We start from the raw sequence: 19,359 nt of genomic DNA, 5'->3' as shown, positions 1-19,359 counted from the left end.
CTTCTAGTGTCTGTGGGTGTATGGATTCATTGCTCCAGGGTCGTTGGATGCCAGGGTCAGGGGGTGCTGAGCTCAGTGGGTTCTGTGGGAGTCTGTGTGCTGCAGGATTGGTGGGTGGTGGGATCTATGGTCCTGGGGTCTGTGTGCCCCAGGATCGATGGGTACCAGGATTGGTGGGTGCTGGTATTGGTGTTTACTGGGCCTGGTGTGCCCTGGGATCAGTGAATGCTGGTGTCAGTATGCTCTGGGGTCGGTGGGTGCCGGGGTCTGTGTGCCTCAGGGTGGGTGGGAGCCATGCTGGGCCATGGGTGACGTGGTGCCACAGTGGTGTCGGTGGTGCTGCTGGACAAGAGCAGCTTTGCGAGTGCCCGCCTGCCACGGTATGAGGCGCTGCGGGGGGAGAAACTCCCAGATCTGGAGACGACCGTCATCCTGCCTGACAGCATCTTCTGGCCCCATGAGGACAGGCGTGAGTCTGGGGCATAGGGGGGAGGACAGGGGGCAGGGTTGGGGACCCATTTGCATCCATGGGGCTGGGAGAGTTTGGGGGATGCCCAATTTGGCCATGGGGACATGGCACAGCTGGGGACCCTGGCTGGGGGCTGTCAGGAATGGGAGAACCCCAGAATGCTCATAGGCTGACAGGGTTGGGAGTCCCAGTGCCACCACGGGGAGTCCGGTGTGGCCACAGGGCTGGCAGGTTTGGGACCCCAGGATGGTACTGGCATGGGTGGGGACCCTGGTAAGGATGCAAAGACCAGGGACCCCAGGATGGCATCAGAGATCCTGGTGTAGCCATGGCAGGGGGCAGGGTTAGGGACACAAATGTGACCATTGGGACCTCATTGTGGTCAAAGAGCTGACAGGGTTGTTGACCCTGGTGTGGATATGGGGACCCCTGGAGCTGGAAGTGTTGGGGGAACCTTGTTGTGGTCGTGGCACTGGCAGAGTTGGGGACTCCAGGGTGGCAATAGGGACCCCAATGAGGTCTCAGAGCACCATGCTGCCCCCTGCCCAGGCCCCTCAGCTGGGCATGGGCAGGCACCACAGGGCACAGGTGGGCAGGAGGAGGAAGAGGAAGATGAAGCAGGCGAAGAGGAGAAAGTGGAGAAGGCAGGGATGACTGTGGTGACCCAGCACAAGCGCCACCCATCCCTGGGTGAGGGCCAGGCCATCGTCAGCGTCATCATCTACCGTACCCTGGCCGGTCTCCTGCCCCAGCACTTCGACACCGACAAGCGCAGCCTCCGGTGCCACTGGGGATGGGGGCCTGGGGGGCTGGGGGGCTGGGGGTGGCACATGGGGTGTCAGGGCAAAACCAAGCATCTGGGGGGCATAGGGAGATGGGGCCAGGGCTGTCCGGAGGGTTCCCAGGGGAGGGATGGTAAAGGGGACACGTGGGGTGCCCAAGGCTGGGAGGCACAGAGAATGCCTGACGATGGGGAGCAGAGGGTTGTGGAGATGGCTCAAGAGATGCCCATGATGGTGCACATGGGGTGCCCAAAAAAGAAGGCACAGGGGAGAAAGAGGTGCCCCCACAGTGTCTGTGTGGTGCCAGGACACTCTCTGGTACCAAGGTGGGTTTTGGGGCACCCTGAGTGGGCTCTCTGACACCAGTGCCCCCCAGGGTGCCCAAGCGCCCCATCATCAACACGCCAGTGGTGAGCATCAGCGTGCATACGGGGGGCACAGATGGCGTGGGGGGCATGGGGACACCCCGAGTGCTGGCCAAGCCCATCACCCTCCAGTTCCAGCTGTTAGAGACCCAGGAGCGCTCCAAGCCCATCTGTGTCTTCTGGAACCACTCTCTGTGGTGAGGGCAGGACAGGGGACACCCCAGGGGTGACAGGAATACCCTGGGGGCACTGGGACATCCCAGCAGAGAGGGACATGGGATTGGGGATGGGAACACCTTGGGGAAGATGGGTACACTCCAGAGGGACAAGGGATCTCCCCAGCGAGACAGGAGACCCTGGGCGTAACAATAGCCAGGGGAACAGGGGATATCCCAAGGAACACCCTGGAGAGATGGGAACGTCTTGGGGAGTCAGGGACAACATGGGGGGACACAGACATGCTGAGGTAACAGGGGACATGGCACACACCAGGGGAACAGGAAACACCGTGGGGGGAGAGGGGCCATGGAAATGCGGACACCCCAGGGAAATGGGGACACTCTGTGGGTACAGGAAGCATGGGGATGGGGACATCCCATGGAGACAGGAGACATAACAGGGATAAGGACACCTTGAGGCGACAGGGGACATGGGAATAGGGACATCTTAAGGGGACAGGGAATATGGGGACAGATAGATGCCCCAATAAACCTGCGGGTCATGGATGAGTAACCTGGGAGCAGGACATAAGGGGGCAGCTCTGATCCTGGTGGGTGTCAGATGGGATGGGGGTGTGTCCCCAAATGGAGGATAGTTCCCAAGTGAGTATCCCTGGTGGGTGAGTGTCCGCAAGTGGCAGCGGCTGTCTGCTGGGTGGATGGAGTCCCAGTGGGTGGGTGTATGTTGTCTGTGGATGTACCTGGTGGGTGTGAGTTCCTGTGGGAGGGTGATGCCAGTGGGTGTCCCCAGCACATGTGTCCCTGGTGGATTTAAAATGTGGGTGGGGTTTTGAGGGGCATGGTTGAAGTGCTGTGAATGCTGGTGGGTGTCCAAGTGTGTGACCCCTTGGATGGATGTCCTGGGTTGGGTGCGTGTCCCTGGGTGGTGGTGGATGTTCCCGGTGGATGTCCCTGGTGGGCGTCCCCAGTGGGTGAGTGGGTGTCCCTGGTGGGTGTCCCAGTGTGTGTGTATGTGTTTGAAACCAGTGGGTATCCTGGCGGGTTTTGTGGCTCATGTCACCTTCTGGTACTGTGCAGGGCGGGCAGTGTAGGTGGCTGGTCAGCACGAGGCTGCGAAGTCACCTTCCGCAACCGGAGCCACGTCAGCTGCCAGTGCCACCATCTGACCAGCTTTGCTGTCCTCATGGACATCTCCCGCCGAGAGGTGGGGACATAGTGGGACACAGAGGGGTGCGTGGGGACACAGGGTGACAGATGTGACACGGGGGACGTGGAGGGACACAGTGACCCTGGGGGCATGGAATGACTCAAGGTGAGGGCCCTGGTGAGGACATGTGGGTGGATGGAGACACATGCAGAAATAGGCACAGGGTGTCAGCTGGTGCCAGGCATAGGGGCGGGGCTGTATGGACAGGGGCGGGATTTTGGTAAAAGGGGAGGGACAGAGATAGGAGGGGCAGGGTCAGGGTGGAGGTGTGAGTGCTCATGGAGGCGGAACTGAGGGAAGTGCCGGGCTTAAGTGGGGTGGCGCAAAATCCAAGGGGTACGGCTAAATCCGGTGGGTGGGGCACCCTTGAGGCAGAGCTTAGTGGGATGGGCCAGGCTACGTCAAGATCTGGCAGAGCTCCCCTAGGTGCGGGTCCAGGCAGCATGAGTGGGATTCCAGTGGGTGCAGCTGAGCAGGCTGGTCGGTCTCCAAGGGGCAGAGCTGATGTGGGTGGGGTTACAAGAGGTGTGGTTGAGTGATGCAGGCGTGTTTTCAGGGGCTATGGCTGATTAGTATGGGCAGGGTTTCCTGGGGCAGGGTTGAAAACTGTGGGTGGGACATAAGGAGGTGCGGTCAGCGTTGTGGGTGCGGCTTCAGGGGGCAGGGTCGAGTGCAGTAGGTGGGGTTGGAAGGTACAGAGCTGAGAGTTGTGGGTGGGGTTTTGAGGGCTGGGGCTTAGTAGTATGGGAGAAGTTTAAAAGTGTGTAGCTACAAAATGTGGGTGGGGTTTTGAGGGGCATGGTTAAGCGCTGTGATAGGGGTTTCAAAGAGTGGGGTTACCAGGGGCGGGGCTGAATAATGTGGGCAGGGCTTCCTATTGGGCTATGCATTGTGGGCAGGACTTCCCAGGCCCAGGGACTGATTGCTTTGTAAGAGGGACCGTGTCTCTGTTGACGGGAATGTCTGGGGGTGCATACCACTGAGCACATGCCTGACATATGCCGATCTTGGTTCTGCAGAACGGGGAAGTGCTGCCGCTTGCAGCACTCACCTATAGCTCACTGGGCGTGGCGCTGGCGGGGCTGGCGCTGGTGGTCCTGGCCCTGGGGACCCTGAGGCAGCTGCACTCCAACCGCCACAGCATCCGCCGGCATGGCACAGCTGCACTGTTCCTTGCACAGCTTGTCTTCATGCTTGGCATCAACCAGGCCGATGTCCCGGTGTGTGGGAAAAGGGGACTGGGAAAGGAGGGAAGGAGTGGGGATCACTGGGAAGGCCTGGCTGGGTCAGGGGATCTGCTGCCTTTGAAGTGTTTGGGTTGTTTGGGCTGAAATGGGTGGGGCTAAGGAGTGGGCACGGCCATGGTGGGCTGGGCCTAAGGGGTGGCAGCTAAAAGACATGAGGACTATAATGGGTGGGGTCTGCCAAAGGGGTAGTGATCTCAAGGGGTGGAGTCTGTATAAAAGGGTGGGGCTTGCAAAGCAGCGGGTCTTACAAACGGGGTGAGACGCCCTAGGGGTACATTTTATCTCAAAGGGGTTGGCTGTTATGGGGGTGGGGCCCATCAAAGAGGTGGGGCACTCAAGGTTGGGGGGGAAGGTGTTGTGCATATGCTTGGGTGGGTGGGGCTGTGGGCGCGGCCAGGGGACGGCCTGTGGGATGGCACTGACAGAGTGGGTGCAGCTGGCGTGCACGGTGGTGGCCATCCTGCTGCAGTTCCTGTATCTGAGTGCGGTAGGCTGGGCGCTGCTGGAGGCACTGCACCTGTACCGGCGCCGTAGTGAACCCCGTCATGTCGACCGTGGTCCCATGCGCTTCTACCATGTATTGGGCTGGGGACTGCCTGCTTTCATCACCGGTGAGCCCTGCTGTGAAACCCTGCTCTCATTCTCACCCCATGCCCTGGACCACCAGCTGCCCACCTCCACCTGGATCAACACCTTTTGGTGGCTATGCACCCCCTTCTAGGCTATGGCCTGCCACCTGAATCTCACTCCTGCAATCAGTTTGATGCATGTTGGGGTCCTATTTCCATGTGTATGGAAATGCCCAAAAAAACCCTATGCCCAAAATATAGGCCCACCCTCAAATCCATCTTTACCGGCATAGCCACATCCCTGGATATAATCCTGCCTCCAGCAGGATAGTCAAACCCAATCCAAAACAGCCCCACTCCAAGAGTTTAGCTCCGCCCTTAACCACCGGAGCCCCACCCTGATACATAGGCGGAGTCATAGCTATGCCCTCGTCTATCAGACCCAGTCCCCAAGATTTTAGACAGGCCCCTGGGTCCATAATCCTGCCCTCATTCATCATAGTTCTGTCCCCAAACTTTCAGGCACACCCCCAGGGTCATAGCCCTCTCCCAAAGAGTATAAGCCTGGTGAACATTTTATCCGCACTGCAGGAGTTTAGCCCCACCCTCATCCATCATATCTCCACCCCAAGAGCATCTTTCCCAATCTCTAATATGCTCCCAGGGCCATAGCCTTTCTCCATCAATTGTAGTCAGATACTCCCCCGCGACTTTAGCCCCGCCCTCATCAGCATAACCCCAGCCCCAGAGACTAGACCTGTACTAACCTCTTAGACAAGCCTCCCGTGCCATATCCGTGCTCTCATCCACACTGCCGCATGCCCAAGAGCTTAGACAAACGTCATTTGCATAGCGCTGTCTCTACCCACTATAGCCACACCCCCAAGAGCAGTACCTTCTCTCCAGCCCTGTGCCATTTACGAGCCATTCCACGAGCCCCCGTCTTGCCATACTGTTTAGCCCCGCTCCTCCCACCTTAGCCCCGTCTCCTCTTATAGCCCCGTCCACTGAATTGGCCCCGCTCCTGATCTCTCCTGTGCAGGGCTGGCGGTGGGGCTGGACCCCGAAGGCTATGGGAACCCCGACTTTTGCTGGCTGGCCCTGTACGACAGCCTGGTGTGGAGCCTGGCTGGGCCCTGCGCTGCTGCCCTTGCTGTGCGTACAGGGCTGGGGGCTGGGGAGGGCATGAAACCCCCTAACACCCTGCTCACTCCCTGCATCCCCCAGGTCGGCATCTTCTTCCTGGTGCTGGCAGCCAGGGCTACCTGTGCCACCCCTCAGGGCTTCCAGAAAAAGGGCTCAGCGTGAGTCACCCAGGCGGGGTCACCCGCAGGGGGCAGGGGACACGGTGGGGATGGGGTTGCCCAAGGGGAGCATGGGAGGTTGGGGCACCCATAGAGGCTAGGGTGCGCTGGGGGCTAGGGAGCACACATGGGGAGCTGGCCTTTTGGGGAACCTGCAGAGGGCAGGGAGGCACAGGACAGACTGCGGCATCCATGGGGGGGAGGAGGGCACTGGGGACTGGGCTGCCTATGGGGCAGGGGTAGGAGGGGACAGTGGCGGCTGGGGCATTTATAGGGGCAGATGGGTGCAGGACAGCTGTGGGGAGGCAAAGGGGCATGGGGAGTAGGGGGGGTACAGGGGGCTAGAGCCAATGGGGGGCGTGGGAGCATGGGAGGTTGGGGCAACTGTGGAGGGCAGGGGGGCACAGGAAGGACTAGGACACCTATGGTGGGTAGGGGGATATAGAGGTCTAGGGCATCTGTTAAGGGCGGGGGGGCACAGGAGGTTGGGGCACCTGTGGAGGGCAGGGGGGCATCAAGGGCAGAGGTCCCTGTGGGGGATTGAGGGGGTCAGGGGAGATTGGGGCAGCTAGAGGGGTAGGGGTTTACAGAGCACCCAGAGGGAGGCAAAAGGGCATTTGGGGCAAGGGACACAGGGGACTGGGGTTAGGCTGGGCCCACAGGGAACAGAGGAGCTCAGGGGGCTGGAGCACCCATGGATGGCAGAGTGGGTCAGGTGGGGGTTGGGGCATCTGGAGGGGGAGGAGGCCATGAGGGCTGGGGCATCCCCGGGGGGGCAGAAGTACAGAGGGCTGTGACATGAGATGTCATTGTGGTGACACTGGGGTGCCATTGGGGTGCTCAGGTCTGGGGTGCGCACAGCTGCAGTCCTGCTGGCCATGCCCAGCCTGGCCTGGCTGCTGGCCCTGCTCTCAGTCAACAGTGACACGTTGCTCTGTCACTACCTGTTCGCCGCCTCCAACTGCCTCCAGGTCAGTGGGAACCACCTGAGATTCCACCCGTGGGACCTCCAGAGCCACCGCCCTGGGGTCCCCCAAAGACTCCAGAACCCCAAAGCCTCTGCCCCTGGGATTCCCAGTGACCATGACCCTTGGGACTCCCAGAGATCTCAGAAGAACCCCCCTGAACCTCACACCCTTGGCACCTCCAGAGTCCCACGCCTATTTGTAGGGCACCTAGTGGGCACAGAGAGGTCCTTTGCCATATCCAGGGCACTAATGGAAGGTATCCAGTGTGTATGGGGGCACCTAAACCATTCCACGGTGCCCATGGAGGGAATCCAGTGCATATGGGGTCCCTCATCCTGTCTGAGATATCAGTGGGGGGCATGCTCATTCTCTTTGAGGTGCCAGTGGGATGCACCCAATCTGGATGGTGACCCCTTGACTGGTCCAGGGTGCTGCTGGTATCCTCCCAGGCTGTACACACCCTTGTTCCCCCTGCCCCTTTTCTGCCCAGGGCCCCCTCATCTTCCTGTCCTGTGTGGTGCTGAGCAAGGAGGTGCGAAGGAGCCTCCGCCTGAGCTGTGCCCGCTGTCACCACCCACCACTGGCCACCAAGGCCACCCTCACCCCCGTGAGTGCTGGACCACATGGGGGGTGCCGGGAAGAGAAGGGCAGCCAGTGCCATGGCTATGACATCCTTATGCCCTTGGCAGGCGTATGGCAGGGACAGCACATACGTGGCAGGGCGACTGTACCCCCCCCCAGGTGGTGGGTCCTCAGGGTCGCTGCACAGCACTGCACGCTCGGGCAAGAGCCACCACAGCTACATCCCCTTTGTGCGGCGGTACCGGGCACAGCAGGGACCAGGGCATGGGTTTTTGTGGGGTCCTGGGCTGGTGTGGCACTGGGATGACAAGATGGAATGGTGATGGGATATGGGGTAGTGGGGTGCTGGGGTGGTTGAATGGTGAGTTGGGGGGGTGGCAGTATGGCATTACATGGCATGGGAGTTTTGGGATGGCAGGATGGTGGGTGGTGGGGTGCCATGCTTGTGGGGGAGTTGGGATGGCTGGGTGGTGGGGCAGTGGCATGGTGCACAGCACTACAGTGGCAGGGTGGCATGCACATGGAGTGGTGAGGTGGCAGGGTGGTCACAGAGTGAGAGGTTGAGGGGGTGTTGGGGTGAAGAGGTGGCAGGGGTAGGTGTCAGGGTGATGGATATCAGGGTAGTGGGTGTCAGTGGATTTTGGGGTGTTGGGTGTCAGTGGATGGATATTGTGTCAGTGGGTTGGTGTCAGTCAGTGGGTGACAGTGGATGGTAGGTGTTTGTGAGTGGGGATCAGGTGTTGATGATTATTGCATCTCCACAGGGAGGACTCGGGTCTGGCAGGCAGCCCAGGGCCAGTTCCACTGCCTGAGCCTGGGGGGCTCTTCCTTGACACCCAGGACCAGCCTGAGGGTATGGCCTCACCCATAGGGCAAGTGCCCCTAGCCTCGGCCCAGGGGGCAGGAGGTGCCTCCGGACACCTCCTGACCCATGACCCCCCCCAGAGTACGACACAGAGTCGGACAGTGACCTGTCCCTGGACGACCCGAGTGGATCCTATGGCTCCACACATTCCTCCGACAGCGAGGACGAGGCCCCCTGTGGCTGGGACCCCCTGCCCAGGGCTCCCCTGGGTCCCCCCGGCCCTGGTAACACCCCCAGGGGGCACCCCATGGAGATGGGGGACCTTCAGCCTGGCTGGGTGCTGATGGGGGATACCCAGTGGGTTGGGGGAGGTCCCTCGCCTTATCCAGAACAGTGATGGGAGACACCTGGTGCGGGTAGGGGTCCCTTGTCCAGTCTGGAGTGGTAATAGGGCCATTGAATAGTTTTGTGGGGGTGGGAGGGGGTCCCTCATCTTGGCTGGGTCCTGATGCAGGACACACAGAGTGGACAAAGGATCCCTGGTCCAGCCTGGAGTTCTGATAAAGACATAGTGGGTATAGTGGGTATGAGGGAGAGGATCCCTTGTCTGCTCTGGTGTGGTGATGGGAAACACCTAAAAGGTTTGGGGGTTCCTCATGCAGTCAGAGGTGCTGACTGGGGCACCCGGGGGGAAAGATAGCCCCCTGTCCAGTCTGGGGTGTGGATGGGACTGACACAATGGGTTTGGGTGCATTTCTCACACTGACTATGTGCTGATGGGGGCACCCAGTGAGGATGGGAGGGGGTCCCTGGTCCTGCCTGTCCCAGCTTCCTTCCTTCCCCACAGGTGACCCCCTGGTGCCCCTGGGGTGCCCATACTGGCCAGGGGAGTTTGTGACAACAGCGAGCGAGAGTGAGGGACCAGGAGGTAGTGAGGGGCTGCGAGTGCAGCCAGCAGGGGGGCAGGGACACCCCTGGGGTGACCCCCCCTGGCCCAACGGCCAGGCGCTCCCCAGGGACCCGCTGCTGCTGCCCCTGCCCCACCCCCACAAAGGTACAGGCTGCCATGGCAAGGGTGGGCACTCCAAATCTGGCCTCCCTACCCATGGGTGATGCTACTCCTGCAGGGATACTGAAGAAGTGCCTGCCCCCCATTAGTGAGCGGGGCAGTGCCCAGCACCCTGAGCTGCCCCCACCACCTCCCACTTGCACGGCTGCCTCCTCGGGCAGTGACACAGGGGCCCCCCCCATCCCCCGGCCTCGGCAGAGCCTCCAGGAGCAGCTCAGCGGCCTCACCCCCATTGCCATGAGCATCCGCACAGGCACCGCTGACGAGGACTCCTCTGGCTCTGAGTGAGTGCCCACCACATCTGAGGGGTGCTCACTGGGAGTTCTTTGGGTGCCAGGGTTCCCTCTGGGCACCTGTTGGGTTTGAGGGTGCCCTTGGGATACCAGGGTTCCTGTTGGGTGGACAACCACCACTTGTTGGGTACCCTTTGGGTGCCTATCAGATGCAAGGATAGCTGAGTACCCGGGTGCCAAGGTTCCTGTTGCACTCTCATATGGTGCCAGGGTTTCTCTCAGGTGCCCGCTGGGCACACATTGAGTCCAACACTGCTTGTTGGCTGCTCATCAGGTGCCACAGTACTGACTGGACACCCATGGAGCACAACATTACCTGTCGGGTATCCGTCAGGTTCCAGGGTTCCCTTTGGGTGTCCACTTGGTCTCAGGGTGCCCAACAGATGCCCTTTGGATGCCCATCAGGTGCCAGGGTTCCTTCTTGAGTGCTCATCAGGTCCCAACAGTCCCTTTGGATCCAATGAATATTGGGTGCCAGAGTGCTCATTTGGTGCTCACCACATGTAAGGGTGTTTGTTGGATGTCCATAGAGTGCCAGGGTAACCAACAGGTGACCATTGAGTGCCAGGTCCTCTTGGGTGCCCATGGGGTGCAAAGGTGGCTGTTGGTTGCCCACAAGATTCCTACTGGGTGCCCATTGAGGGCTGGGGTACCCACTGAATACCCATTGGATGCCCATTGAATACTCACTGAGTATCAGGTCTAACTGCACCCATTGGATGCCACTTGACTGTCCATGGGTGCCCATTGGATACCCATTGTGCATCCATTGACCATTATGTATTGGATCCATTTGGTGTCCACTGACTGCCCATTGGGTGCCTAATGACCTCTGTGTGCACACTGGGTGCCCGTTGAGTCTAACAGCACCTGTTGGTGTGTGTTAACTGTTCATGAGTGTCCACTGACCACTGGGTGCCCCTTGGGTCTAACAGTGTCTATTGAGTGCTGGAGTGCATGTTGGGTGCCCATTGACTGTCCAAAGGTGCCCATTGACCACTGGGTGCTCACTAGGTGTTGGGGTGCCCACTGGAGCATTCACTGGGTGCTGGGGTGTCCACTGAGTACACCTGACCACCCATGGATGCCTAGGGCAGAGGTGGCACAGCAGCACTAACCCTACTCTTTTCTCCCCCTCTACCCCCCAGATTTCTGTTTTTTAATTTTCTCCATTAACCCAAGGGGGCTGGGGGCTCCCCCCCCAAACCCCACCCCACCATCTTTCCCCAGGGGTTGGCGCTGGGTGCTGGGGGGCACAGAGGGCACCCTGGCACCCACCTCCTCCATCATGCATCTGTCTGTCTTGTTTTTTATTCTCCCCCCATCCTGCACTTTGTATCCATCCCCCCCATCTGTCTGTCCCCCCACCAGGAGCGACGAGACCTCGATCTAATGGGGACCCACCCAGCAGGCAGCCCACCCACTGTGCCAGGGACACCAGGACAGGGAGGGCACCAGGATGGTGGGGGCGGGGGGCAGAACACACCAGGACTGGGGGTGCACAAGCACTGGGAGGACATGAGGAAGGAGCCCACCCCCCCTCAGTGCACTCTGTATCCTTGCAGGGATTGGCACCTTGGGGAGGTAGCACAGGGTGCCCCTGTTGTCCCGCCATGATCACCCCCAGCCCCTTTGCCCAGCAGAGTGTTTTATTTAAAAAATACATGAAAATACAAAAAAAAAAAAAAAAGGAATTTATAACCAACTTTCCGCATTGTGCCAAACCCCCTTTCCCCCCAAGGTGCCAACCCCCATCAAGGTGCACCTGTCCCATGGTGCCAACTCACCCAGGTGGGGAGCATGTGGAGGGGGATCAGCTAGGAGTTACAGGGAAGTCTGGGACCCCCCTGCCTAGGGGTGAGGCTCAGGTGGGGGAATCCAGGGAAGGGTGTTGGGGGATGAGGGGTCCCTGGGTGCTGGAGGATGTGGGGGGTTTCCTAATGCTGATGAGACCTTTTGTAATTAAAGCAAAACTCAATGAGTGCCTCGGCTCATCCCTGGGGAGACCCCTGGCTCTGCCACCCCAACCTCAGCTGGTCCCTGGGGGTTCCAACTCTGCCCTACAACCTGTCAACCCAATGGGTGCCTTGGCTGCTCCCTGGGGGCCACTCGTGCTGCCTGCCTCCTTCCAAAACCCAGTGGATGCCTCAACTCATCCCTCGGGTGGCCTTGGCTCTGTCCCCCCACAAGCCTAGGTACCTTAGCTGGTACCTAGGGGGGGTCTGGGTGCCCCCAGTGCCTTTGGGTGGGTGTGGGGTGGTTTGGGGGTATCACCTCGGGGTGCTGCTCACCGCAGTCTTGCGGGAGGGCCGCAGGCGGGTGGGGGGGGGTCCTGATTTGCACCCAGAGGCACCAGTTGGGGGGGCTGCCCGTGCTGCCACAGCACCTGCAAAGGGGAAAGAAGCCACAAGGAAAATGAGGCACGGAGGATGGGGCATCCCCTGTGCCCCCCAACCCCCATTACATCCTTACCTCTGGGGGTGGGGGTCCTCCCACCCGCTGCTAGAGTCTGAGGGGACACCTTGGGAAGGGCAGTAGGTGCCGGGGAAAAGCCAGAGGGGGCAGAGGTGGTGGCGGTCCTGGTGTGGGGCTGGTGGGTGGGTGGGGGGGAGGAGACTGTGCCCCCCCTCACCTTAGCCTTGCCTGGGGAGAGAGGGGGAGTTGGGGTATGGCCCAGGAGCCCCCATGGCCATGGTGTCCCCACTCCCTTGCCATAACTACCTGCTGTCCCCCCCTGGGGGGGCTCTGACTTGCCCCGGGCACCAGCCCTCTGCCCCTGGGGAGGGCATGGCCGGGGGGGGCCCACGCGGCTGGGGGGAAGCCCCCTGCCACCCAAGGGTCCCTTTGCCGCTGCTGTGGAATTACGGCTGGGGGGTGCCTGAAAATAGAGCGGGGAACACGGGGACATCACTCAGTGAGTGCCCCCCACCCATAGGGCTGGGGGATTCACGATGCCCCTTGGAGACGGGGGGCACTCACTACCCCATCTAGGATGGGTTTGGGGGGGATCTGAGTGTTCAGCCCGGGTGAGACACGGCTACACTGGGGCCCCTACCCTCGGGTCTCACCTACCTTGGGGACACTAGTGGCAGCAGAGGCCCCCCGGGGCTTGGCAGGGGAGTGGGGGATGGGGGCAGGTCCCTGAGACTCCACGGTGGGCAAGAGTGCCCGCACTGGGCTGTCCTTCACCACGAAGGTCTGGCGGCGGGGGCTGCGGGGTGTACTCAGAGGTGTGGTGGCAGGTCCAGGGGGGTTTCCGGGAGCAGGCAGGTGACACCCCTCCAATTGTGCTGCCAGGCGCGTGGCCTCCCGCACCATCTCTTCCAGATGGGCCCCACTCAGGGGACTCCAGCGCCCGTTGCTACCCTCGTGCCGGCACCTCCTGCTTGGGCTATCCTCATCCTCTTCCTCTTGGCTGTGGATGGGGAGAGGGGAGGGGGAATGGTGGTGTCAGCCCCCAAATGCCACTGCCAAGAAGTGGGAGGAACCCCCTCTCCCCCCCTCCCCATGCCACCCAGGACCCCATTCATTGTGTGACACATCCCTGAGGACCCCCAGAACCACATCTATGAGGGGGACACATCCACAGGACCTCCAGAAACGTGTTCATGGGGTGACCGACATGTCCCCTAGGACACCATCTTTGGGGTGCGATGTCCCTCATGGCCCCCAGAATCCCAGCTATGAGTTGCCACATCCCCTACAACGACATCCATGGGGTGACACGTCCCCTAGGACATTGACAATGAGGTGCCCTGTCCTTCATGTCCCATCCTATTCCCCATGTTCCCAACTATAAGGAGCCCTGTCCCCTCCCTGTACCTGTCAGATGGCGACAGCACACCAAAGTCGAAGCTCTCCTCGGTGACAAATCGAACATCTAGGGGGACACTGGGGGTGAGCCCCGACCCCCCACCCCATGGGGGGAAACACGGGAGACATGCAGCACTGGTGCTGCCGTACCTCGGTCCTCGGCCATCGCCTCGGGGCACCGGGGCCACCTGCAGGAGCTAGAGGGGGGGTCACTACCGACCCCATCGGGGTTCCCCACCCGTGCCCCTACCCGCCCCCACCTCGTGTCCCCAACCCCCCGCGGGGGCCCGGTGGCACCAGCCAGCGTGCGAGTGACACGGCCAGTGCCAGGCGCCGCTGGGCTCCGTGCCACCGGGATGGGGACAGGGATGGCTCTGCCGGCGCCAGTAGAGGGGGGTGACACCGGCGACCCCCACCCGGGGAACCCACAGCCCAGCACCCCCAACCCGAGTCTTCTCAGTGCCACGATGGGAAGTCCCAGCCCCGCACCCTGATCCGTGTGAGTCCCCAGTGCCACAATGGTGGTTCCCAGGCCCTCTCAGGAGACACCAGCCCAACACTGCAGGGGCCCAACCCCACTGAGAGGTCGCAGCCCCACACCCAGGGGAGCCCCCTTTCCAGACCCAGAGCGTCCCAGCCCCACACCCACACTCCGATCTTGAGGGATCCCCAGCCCCACATCTTGATCCTCAGGGGATCTCATTGCCATGCAAGGGGACCCCATTCCGTACCTAGAGGTCCCAGCCCTTCACCCCAATCACTTAGGGAACCCAGCCCCACTCTGAGGGGTCACAGCCCTGCATCCCGATCCCGAGGGAGTCCCATCCACATTCCTAGGCCTCCCAGCTTCCAGACGGGGCGGGGGTGGGGGGGGGAGGGGGATCGGGTCTCAGACCGACCCTGGGGGTCCCATTCTCACTCCTGGGCCTCCCAGCCGCACACTGTGGGGTTTCAGCCTCATAATGGAGCGATCCTTCTCCCACACCTGGGGAATCCCCCAGCCACGCACCCCCAGCCCAGGAGACCCCAATCCCACATTGGGGGGTCCCAACTCCAGACTAAGAGGGTTCCAGCCCCACCGACGAGTCCCAGCAGCGCACCCCAATCCCTTGGTGACCTCAGCCCCACACTGAGAAGGTTCCAGCCCCCGCCGGGGTTCCAGGCCTCACAGCCCCAGCCCTCGGGGTCCTCAGCCCCTACCAGGGGGTCCCAGCTCCTCACCCCGACCCCACGTCTCCCCATCTCCGCATGGGGTGGTTTACCCGGCGCTCCGCGCCCACCCGATCTCCCCGCCGGTTTCCCCTCTCCCCGGGAGTCTCGGTCTGCCCTCGTCTCCCCTCTCCCCCACCACCTCACCGCCCCCGGCTCCCGCTCGTCGCGCGCGCCGAGGAGGCGTGGCCTAACGAAAGGTCTAGTTCGAATTCCCCCTCCCCTTGCGGCTCAATCGCGGCGCACCCGCCCCGGGTTCCGATTGGTCTGCGCCCTTTTAATATCCATTCTGATTGGTCAGTCTCCTCTCCTTTCGCCTCGCTGACTGGCTCTTCCCCTCCCCACCCCCCACGCCCCGCCCTCAAGAGCTGGGGGTGTGGCCCGGAAGCGCGGCGGCTGAGGGTCTTTCCGCCATCGGTGCTTCCGCAGCATGGCCGCCGTCCCGCCCGACTCCTGGCAGCCGCCCACCGTTTCCATGGAGACCACGTAAGGGGCGGGGCACCACCCCGGTACCGGCACCGGTACCGGCGCGGGAGGCCCTGCCCACCGCTTGTCCCTCCCCCTTCCGCGGCACTGGCGGTAAATCGGTGTCCACCGGCTTTTGTGCAGCCCCGGTGTTCTTGAGTCCCTGATCCTCCCGGTACGGGGCAGTCCCCGGTGTCCATGAACCCCCGGTATCAGGCAGACCCTGAACTCCACAGGTGCTAAGAATTTCCCCGTGTCTGCAGAACGGGACAGCTCCGTTATCTCCCAATATGAACCAGTCCTGGTTTCCGCCCCGGTACTAGAGGGCCCCTGGTTCCCTCGGTGTCCCCCCTGTTGTTCGTAACCCCCAGGCCCCTCGGTACCAGGCAGATCCCACCGATCCCGTGGTATCCCGTCTAGCCCCAGTGTCTCCTGATACCGCACAGAATCAGCCAGTCCTGGTTGTTTTCCCCTGGTACCAATGGCCATCCATGTCCTCCTGGTGTCCCATTGCCCCCCATCCCCTCTCACCCCTGTGGTCCCTGACTGACCCTGGGGGAGGAGGGGGGGGCGGAGTGGGGGATTACGTTGAGGCTTTTCCTGTTACCCATCCTGTTCTTGTTCTCATTCCCATTTCCAGTATTCCTATTTCCAATTCCCTGGATGGGCCTGCTTGGTGCTGGAGCTGTACTTACAGCACAGCCCGCTGACTTTGGTCTCAAACTGGGGTTGGGGGTCTCAGTGGGATGACCCTGCCCTGCAGCTGCAAGAATTGACCCTGTAGGTGGAGGAGTTCACAGCAGGGTGACCGCCCCCATCTCCTGTTCCTATTCCTGTTGCTGTTCCCCATTCCCAGTGTCGTTCCTGTTCCTGGTTTTCCTTTTCTCAGGATGGGCTCTCCAGTGCTTTAGCTGTACTTACGGTAGAAAAAGCCCCTAGCTTTGGTCTGAAACTGGGTGTGGGAATCACAGTGTGATTCCCAGTTCCCGTTCCCATTCCTGCCGTTCCCATTCACAGAATGAGCCTGCTGGTGCTGGAGCTGCACTGGCAACACAACCCCTGGCTTTGGTCTGAAGCTGGGGATATGGGTATCACTTTGGGATGACCCCATTTCCTTTTCCCATTCCCTTTACTGTTCCTCATTTCTGATGCCTTTCCCATTCCCATTACCTGTGTTCCCATCCTAGGATGGGCCCACTTGTGCTGGAACTGTACTGGCAACACGCCCCCCGCACCTGCAAGAACTTTGCTGAGCTGAGCCGCCGTGGGTACTACAATGGCACCAAGTTCCACCGCATCATCAAGGACTTCATGGTGCAGGGAGGGGACCCCACGGGTACTGGTGAGCACAGGCCTCTGAAATCTTCCTGGGACCCTCCCTGGTGCCAGGGGTTCCTGCTGACCCCCAAATCCCCCTGCAGGCCGTGGTGGTGCCTCCATCTACGGGAAACAGTTTGAGGATGAGCTGCACCCTGACCTGAAGTTCACTGGTGAGTGGGGCCAGCACTGGGAGAACACTGGAGGGGCATCCCTGGGACGCCAGGACCCCACCTATATAGGGGCAGGACCCCTGAGAACACATCTGTGGGATGGGATGGGATGGGATGGGATGGGATGGGATGGGATGGGATGGGATGGGATGGGATGGGATGGGATGGGATGGGATGTCCCCTGTGTCCTCATCCATGGAGTGACATGATTCCCTGGACTTCAGTCATGGGGTGACATGTCTCAAGGAGGCTGGTCATGGAGTAGGTCCTCCAGGACCCTGGCCATGAGGTGGCATGACTCCCCTGTCCCCCAGGATCCCATCTATAGGGTGACAAGTTCTCTGTGTCCCCAAAACTGCATCCATGGAGTGACATGACCCCGAGGAGCTTTGCCATGGGATGCCCTGTCCTGTATTTCACCATTCCTGATGTGACATGTCCCTGTGTCCCACAGAGACCAGGATCCTGCCGATGGCCAACATGGGGTTGGACACTAACAGGAGCCAATTCTTCCTCATGTTCCCCTAAGACCTCTTCATTGGATGACATTTTCCCCATGACACCAGAACCTCAGCCAGGGGATGACATGTCCCTGAGACCCCATCTATGGGGTGGCATGTCCTCCATATTCCCTGGGACCCCATCCCTGGAGTGGCATGTCCTCCAAGACCCTGGTCATAGCATGGCATATCCCTCAGGGTGCCAGGATCCTTGGCCTGTGTTCCACAGGCACTGGAATCCTGGTGATGGCCAGTATGGGGCTGGACACCAATGGGAGTAAGTTGTTACTGGTGTCCATTAAGACCCCTCTGTCAGGTGACAGGTTCTCCTGGAGCCTGTCCATGGACTGACATGTCCCAAGGATTGCAGCCATAGGATGACACCGTCCAGGATCCCAGTCTTGGAGTGACATGTTTCCCATGATACTGGGATCTTGGCCATGAGATGACATCCTCCCATGGGATGACATGTCCCCCATCATTCTGGAACCTTGGCTGTGGGGTGGCATGTCCCCTGTATCACCATCCATAATGTGTCACGCCCCCATGTCTCACAGGCGCTGGGATCCTGGCAATGGCCAATGCAGGGCCGGACACCAATGGAAGCCAATTTTTCCTGACACTGGGCCCAGCACAGTGGCTGGATGGGAAGCACAGCATTTTTGGGAGGGTATGCCAAGGAATGGGGGTGCTGGGGCGCCTAGCCATGGTGGAGACCAACTCCCAGGACCGACCACTCGACGATGTAAAGGTCATCAAGGCATATCCCTCAGGATAGGGGTGTGGGATGCCCTCCCCCCAAATTGTACTGCTCGTTTGTAATAAAGGAGTTTGGAGGTGGTGGGCTCCCCCACAGAGTGGTGGTTCTAGGGGGAGGTGGGGGAAGTGTCTTTGGCATAGTGGGATCTGGGAGGTTGTGAGTGCCCCCAAAAAGGTTTTGTGGGTGCCCTTGGGGGGGGTGAGTGTTTCTTCTTGGGGTCATGGAGCTCCCAGTGGCCCCAGTTCCTGGGTGTGCAGTGTGGATGCCAGAGACCCAAATTTACCCCTACTGTGTTGTGTCTTTGTGTCGTCAAAGTTTCCTGGGACACCCCAGAGTGTCCCTCTACCCGTTGGATCACTGAGCTTTGGTTGGAAAGGGGGGGTTTGTGCTGTCCTCGCAGAGTGGGCTCCCCACACAGCACTGGGGACCCTCAAACTGGCAGTGGAGTCCTCAAGCCAGCACACACTGGGTTCCCCCCAGCACTGGGTAACCGCCCCCCGAGCAATGGGTACCCCCTCTGGCTCTCGATGTCACTCCCCTTGCTCCCAGTGTAGGACCTGGGACAGTACTGGGAGCTGCTGGACGTTACCAGGATGGTGCAGGGGAGATGATGGGAGCTACTGGGGAATAGCAGAGGACTGGGGAACTCTGCATCTGCAGAGGGGCTGTGGGGATACTGGGAAGGTTCTGATTAAGGGGGAACTAGGGGGATTGTGACCTCATTCTGGGGAGTGGGTGGTATTGAGAGTATCACTATGGCACAGGGGGGCGCACTGGGAGTGTCAGAGGGGTGCTGGGCCTACCAGGGAGGGAGCACCGGGAGTCCATCTGGGGGTGATCCTGGGGGTGGTACCAGTGGTCCGCGGTGTACCAGGGTCTGGAGGCAACCTGGGGGGCAATCCCAGGGCAGTAGCAGTGGTCTCGGGGTGATCCCGGGGCTGATCCTTGGTACCCGCGTCTTGGGGGCACTGGGGATGGGGAGGCGGCACTGGGGATGATGCAGGGAAAGGCACCGGACTTCCTCGGACTGATGCCGGGGATCTGAGAGCTATCCTGGGGACAGTACCGGTGGTCCGAGGCGGTACCGGGAATGATGAGGCGGTCCCGCGGGCGATGCGGGGGAGGTGTCAGTGGTCAGGAGAGGTACAAGGGATTTGGCGTTGATCCCGGAGCGACCCCGGGAATCTGGGGGCGATCCCGGGGACTCTACCGGGCTTCCAGGGGGGAACCGGGCTGTGGAGGCTGCGCTGGGGTTGATGCGGGGGCCATCCCGGAGATCTGGG

The 19,359-nt window shown here is 60.9% G+C and overlaps 3 protein-coding genes across 12 annotated transcripts in view; 2 read left to right on the top strand and 1 right to left on the bottom strand.

The window, feature by feature from the left end:
- The window catches only part of CELSR2 (cadherin EGF LAG seven-pass G-type receptor 2), a 31,048-nt gene extending 19,227 nt beyond the window's left edge, over positions 1 to 11,821 (top strand). Inside the window, exons 20-35 of one of the 4 annotated variants that reach the window (XM_018922316.3) lie at positions 326 to 469; positions 1,019 to 1,250; positions 1,628 to 1,813; positions 2,873 to 2,999; positions 4,022 to 4,222; positions 4,719 to 4,860; positions 5,861 to 5,973; positions 6,046 to 6,122; positions 6,967 to 7,093; positions 7,581 to 7,697; positions 7,780 to 7,910; positions 8,437 to 8,525; positions 8,618 to 8,761; positions 9,325 to 9,531; positions 9,605 to 9,830; positions 11,211 to 11,821. In XM_018922316.3, coding sequence (XP_018777861.3) covers positions 326 to 469; positions 1,019 to 1,250; positions 1,628 to 1,813; positions 2,873 to 2,999; positions 4,022 to 4,222; positions 4,719 to 4,860; positions 5,861 to 5,973; positions 6,046 to 6,122; positions 6,967 to 7,093; positions 7,581 to 7,697; positions 7,780 to 7,910; positions 8,437 to 8,525; positions 8,618 to 8,761; positions 9,325 to 9,531; positions 9,605 to 9,830; positions 11,211 to 11,232 — 2,285 coding nt within the window. In that variant the 3' untranslated portion in view covers positions 11,233 to 11,821. Of the gene's footprint in view, positions 1 to 325; positions 470 to 1,018; positions 1,251 to 1,627; positions 1,814 to 2,872; positions 3,000 to 4,021; positions 4,223 to 4,685; positions 4,861 to 5,860; positions 5,974 to 6,045; positions 6,123 to 6,966; positions 7,094 to 7,580; positions 7,698 to 7,779; positions 7,911 to 8,436; positions 8,526 to 8,617; positions 8,762 to 9,324; positions 9,532 to 9,604; positions 9,831 to 11,210 lie in introns of those variants that run through there. The other 3 variants (XM_018922315.3, XM_018922317.3, XM_018922318.3) reach the window with 3 other exon arrangements.
- A 140-nt stretch (positions 11,822 to 11,961) lies between these two features.
- On the bottom strand, positions 11,962 to 15,111 carry PSRC1 (proline and serine rich coiled-coil 1). 7 transcript variants are annotated; one of them, XM_050985448.1, is made up of 6 exons: positions 14,874 to 15,111; positions 13,803 to 13,849; positions 13,662 to 13,719; positions 12,912 to 13,254; positions 12,312 to 12,717; positions 11,962 to 12,225 (listed from the first exon to the last, which is right to left on the bottom strand). In XM_050985448.1, the coding sequence occupies exons 1-6, from the start codon at positions 14,900 to 14,902 to the stop codon at positions 12,110 to 12,112; spliced, it is 999 nt and encodes a 332-aa protein (XP_050841405.1). In that variant the 5' UTR covers positions 14,903 to 15,111; the 3' UTR covers positions 11,962 to 12,109. The 7 variants fall into 7 exon arrangements, with proteins under 7 accessions (XP_050841405.1, XP_050841408.1, XP_050841410.1 ...); XM_050985451.1 differs by having other exon boundaries at positions 14,915 to 15,110; XM_050985453.1 differs by having other exon boundaries at positions 14,933 to 15,110.
- An 81-nt stretch (positions 15,112 to 15,192) lies between these two features.
- Positions 15,193 to 18,157, top strand: PPIL1 (peptidylprolyl isomerase like 1). The gene is made up of 4 exons (XM_009097359.4): positions 15,193 to 15,347; positions 16,514 to 16,668; positions 16,748 to 16,816; positions 17,874 to 18,157. Exons 1-4 carry the CDS (start codon positions 15,292 to 15,294, stop codon positions 18,092 to 18,094), a joined length of 501 nt encoding a protein of 166 aa, XP_009095607.1. The 5' UTR covers positions 15,193 to 15,291; the 3' UTR covers positions 18,095 to 18,157.
- Positions 18,158 to 19,359: the final 1,202 nt, after the last annotated feature.

Source organism: Serinus canaria, chromosome 26 (assembly GCF_022539315.1).
Source record: "Serinus canaria isolate serCan28SL12 chromosome 26, serCan2020, whole genome shotgun sequence".
Classification (NCBI taxonomy): domain Eukaryota; kingdom Metazoa; phylum Chordata; class Aves; order Passeriformes; family Fringillidae; genus Serinus; species Serinus canaria.
This window is presented reverse-complemented; position numbering and strand designations above follow the sequence as displayed.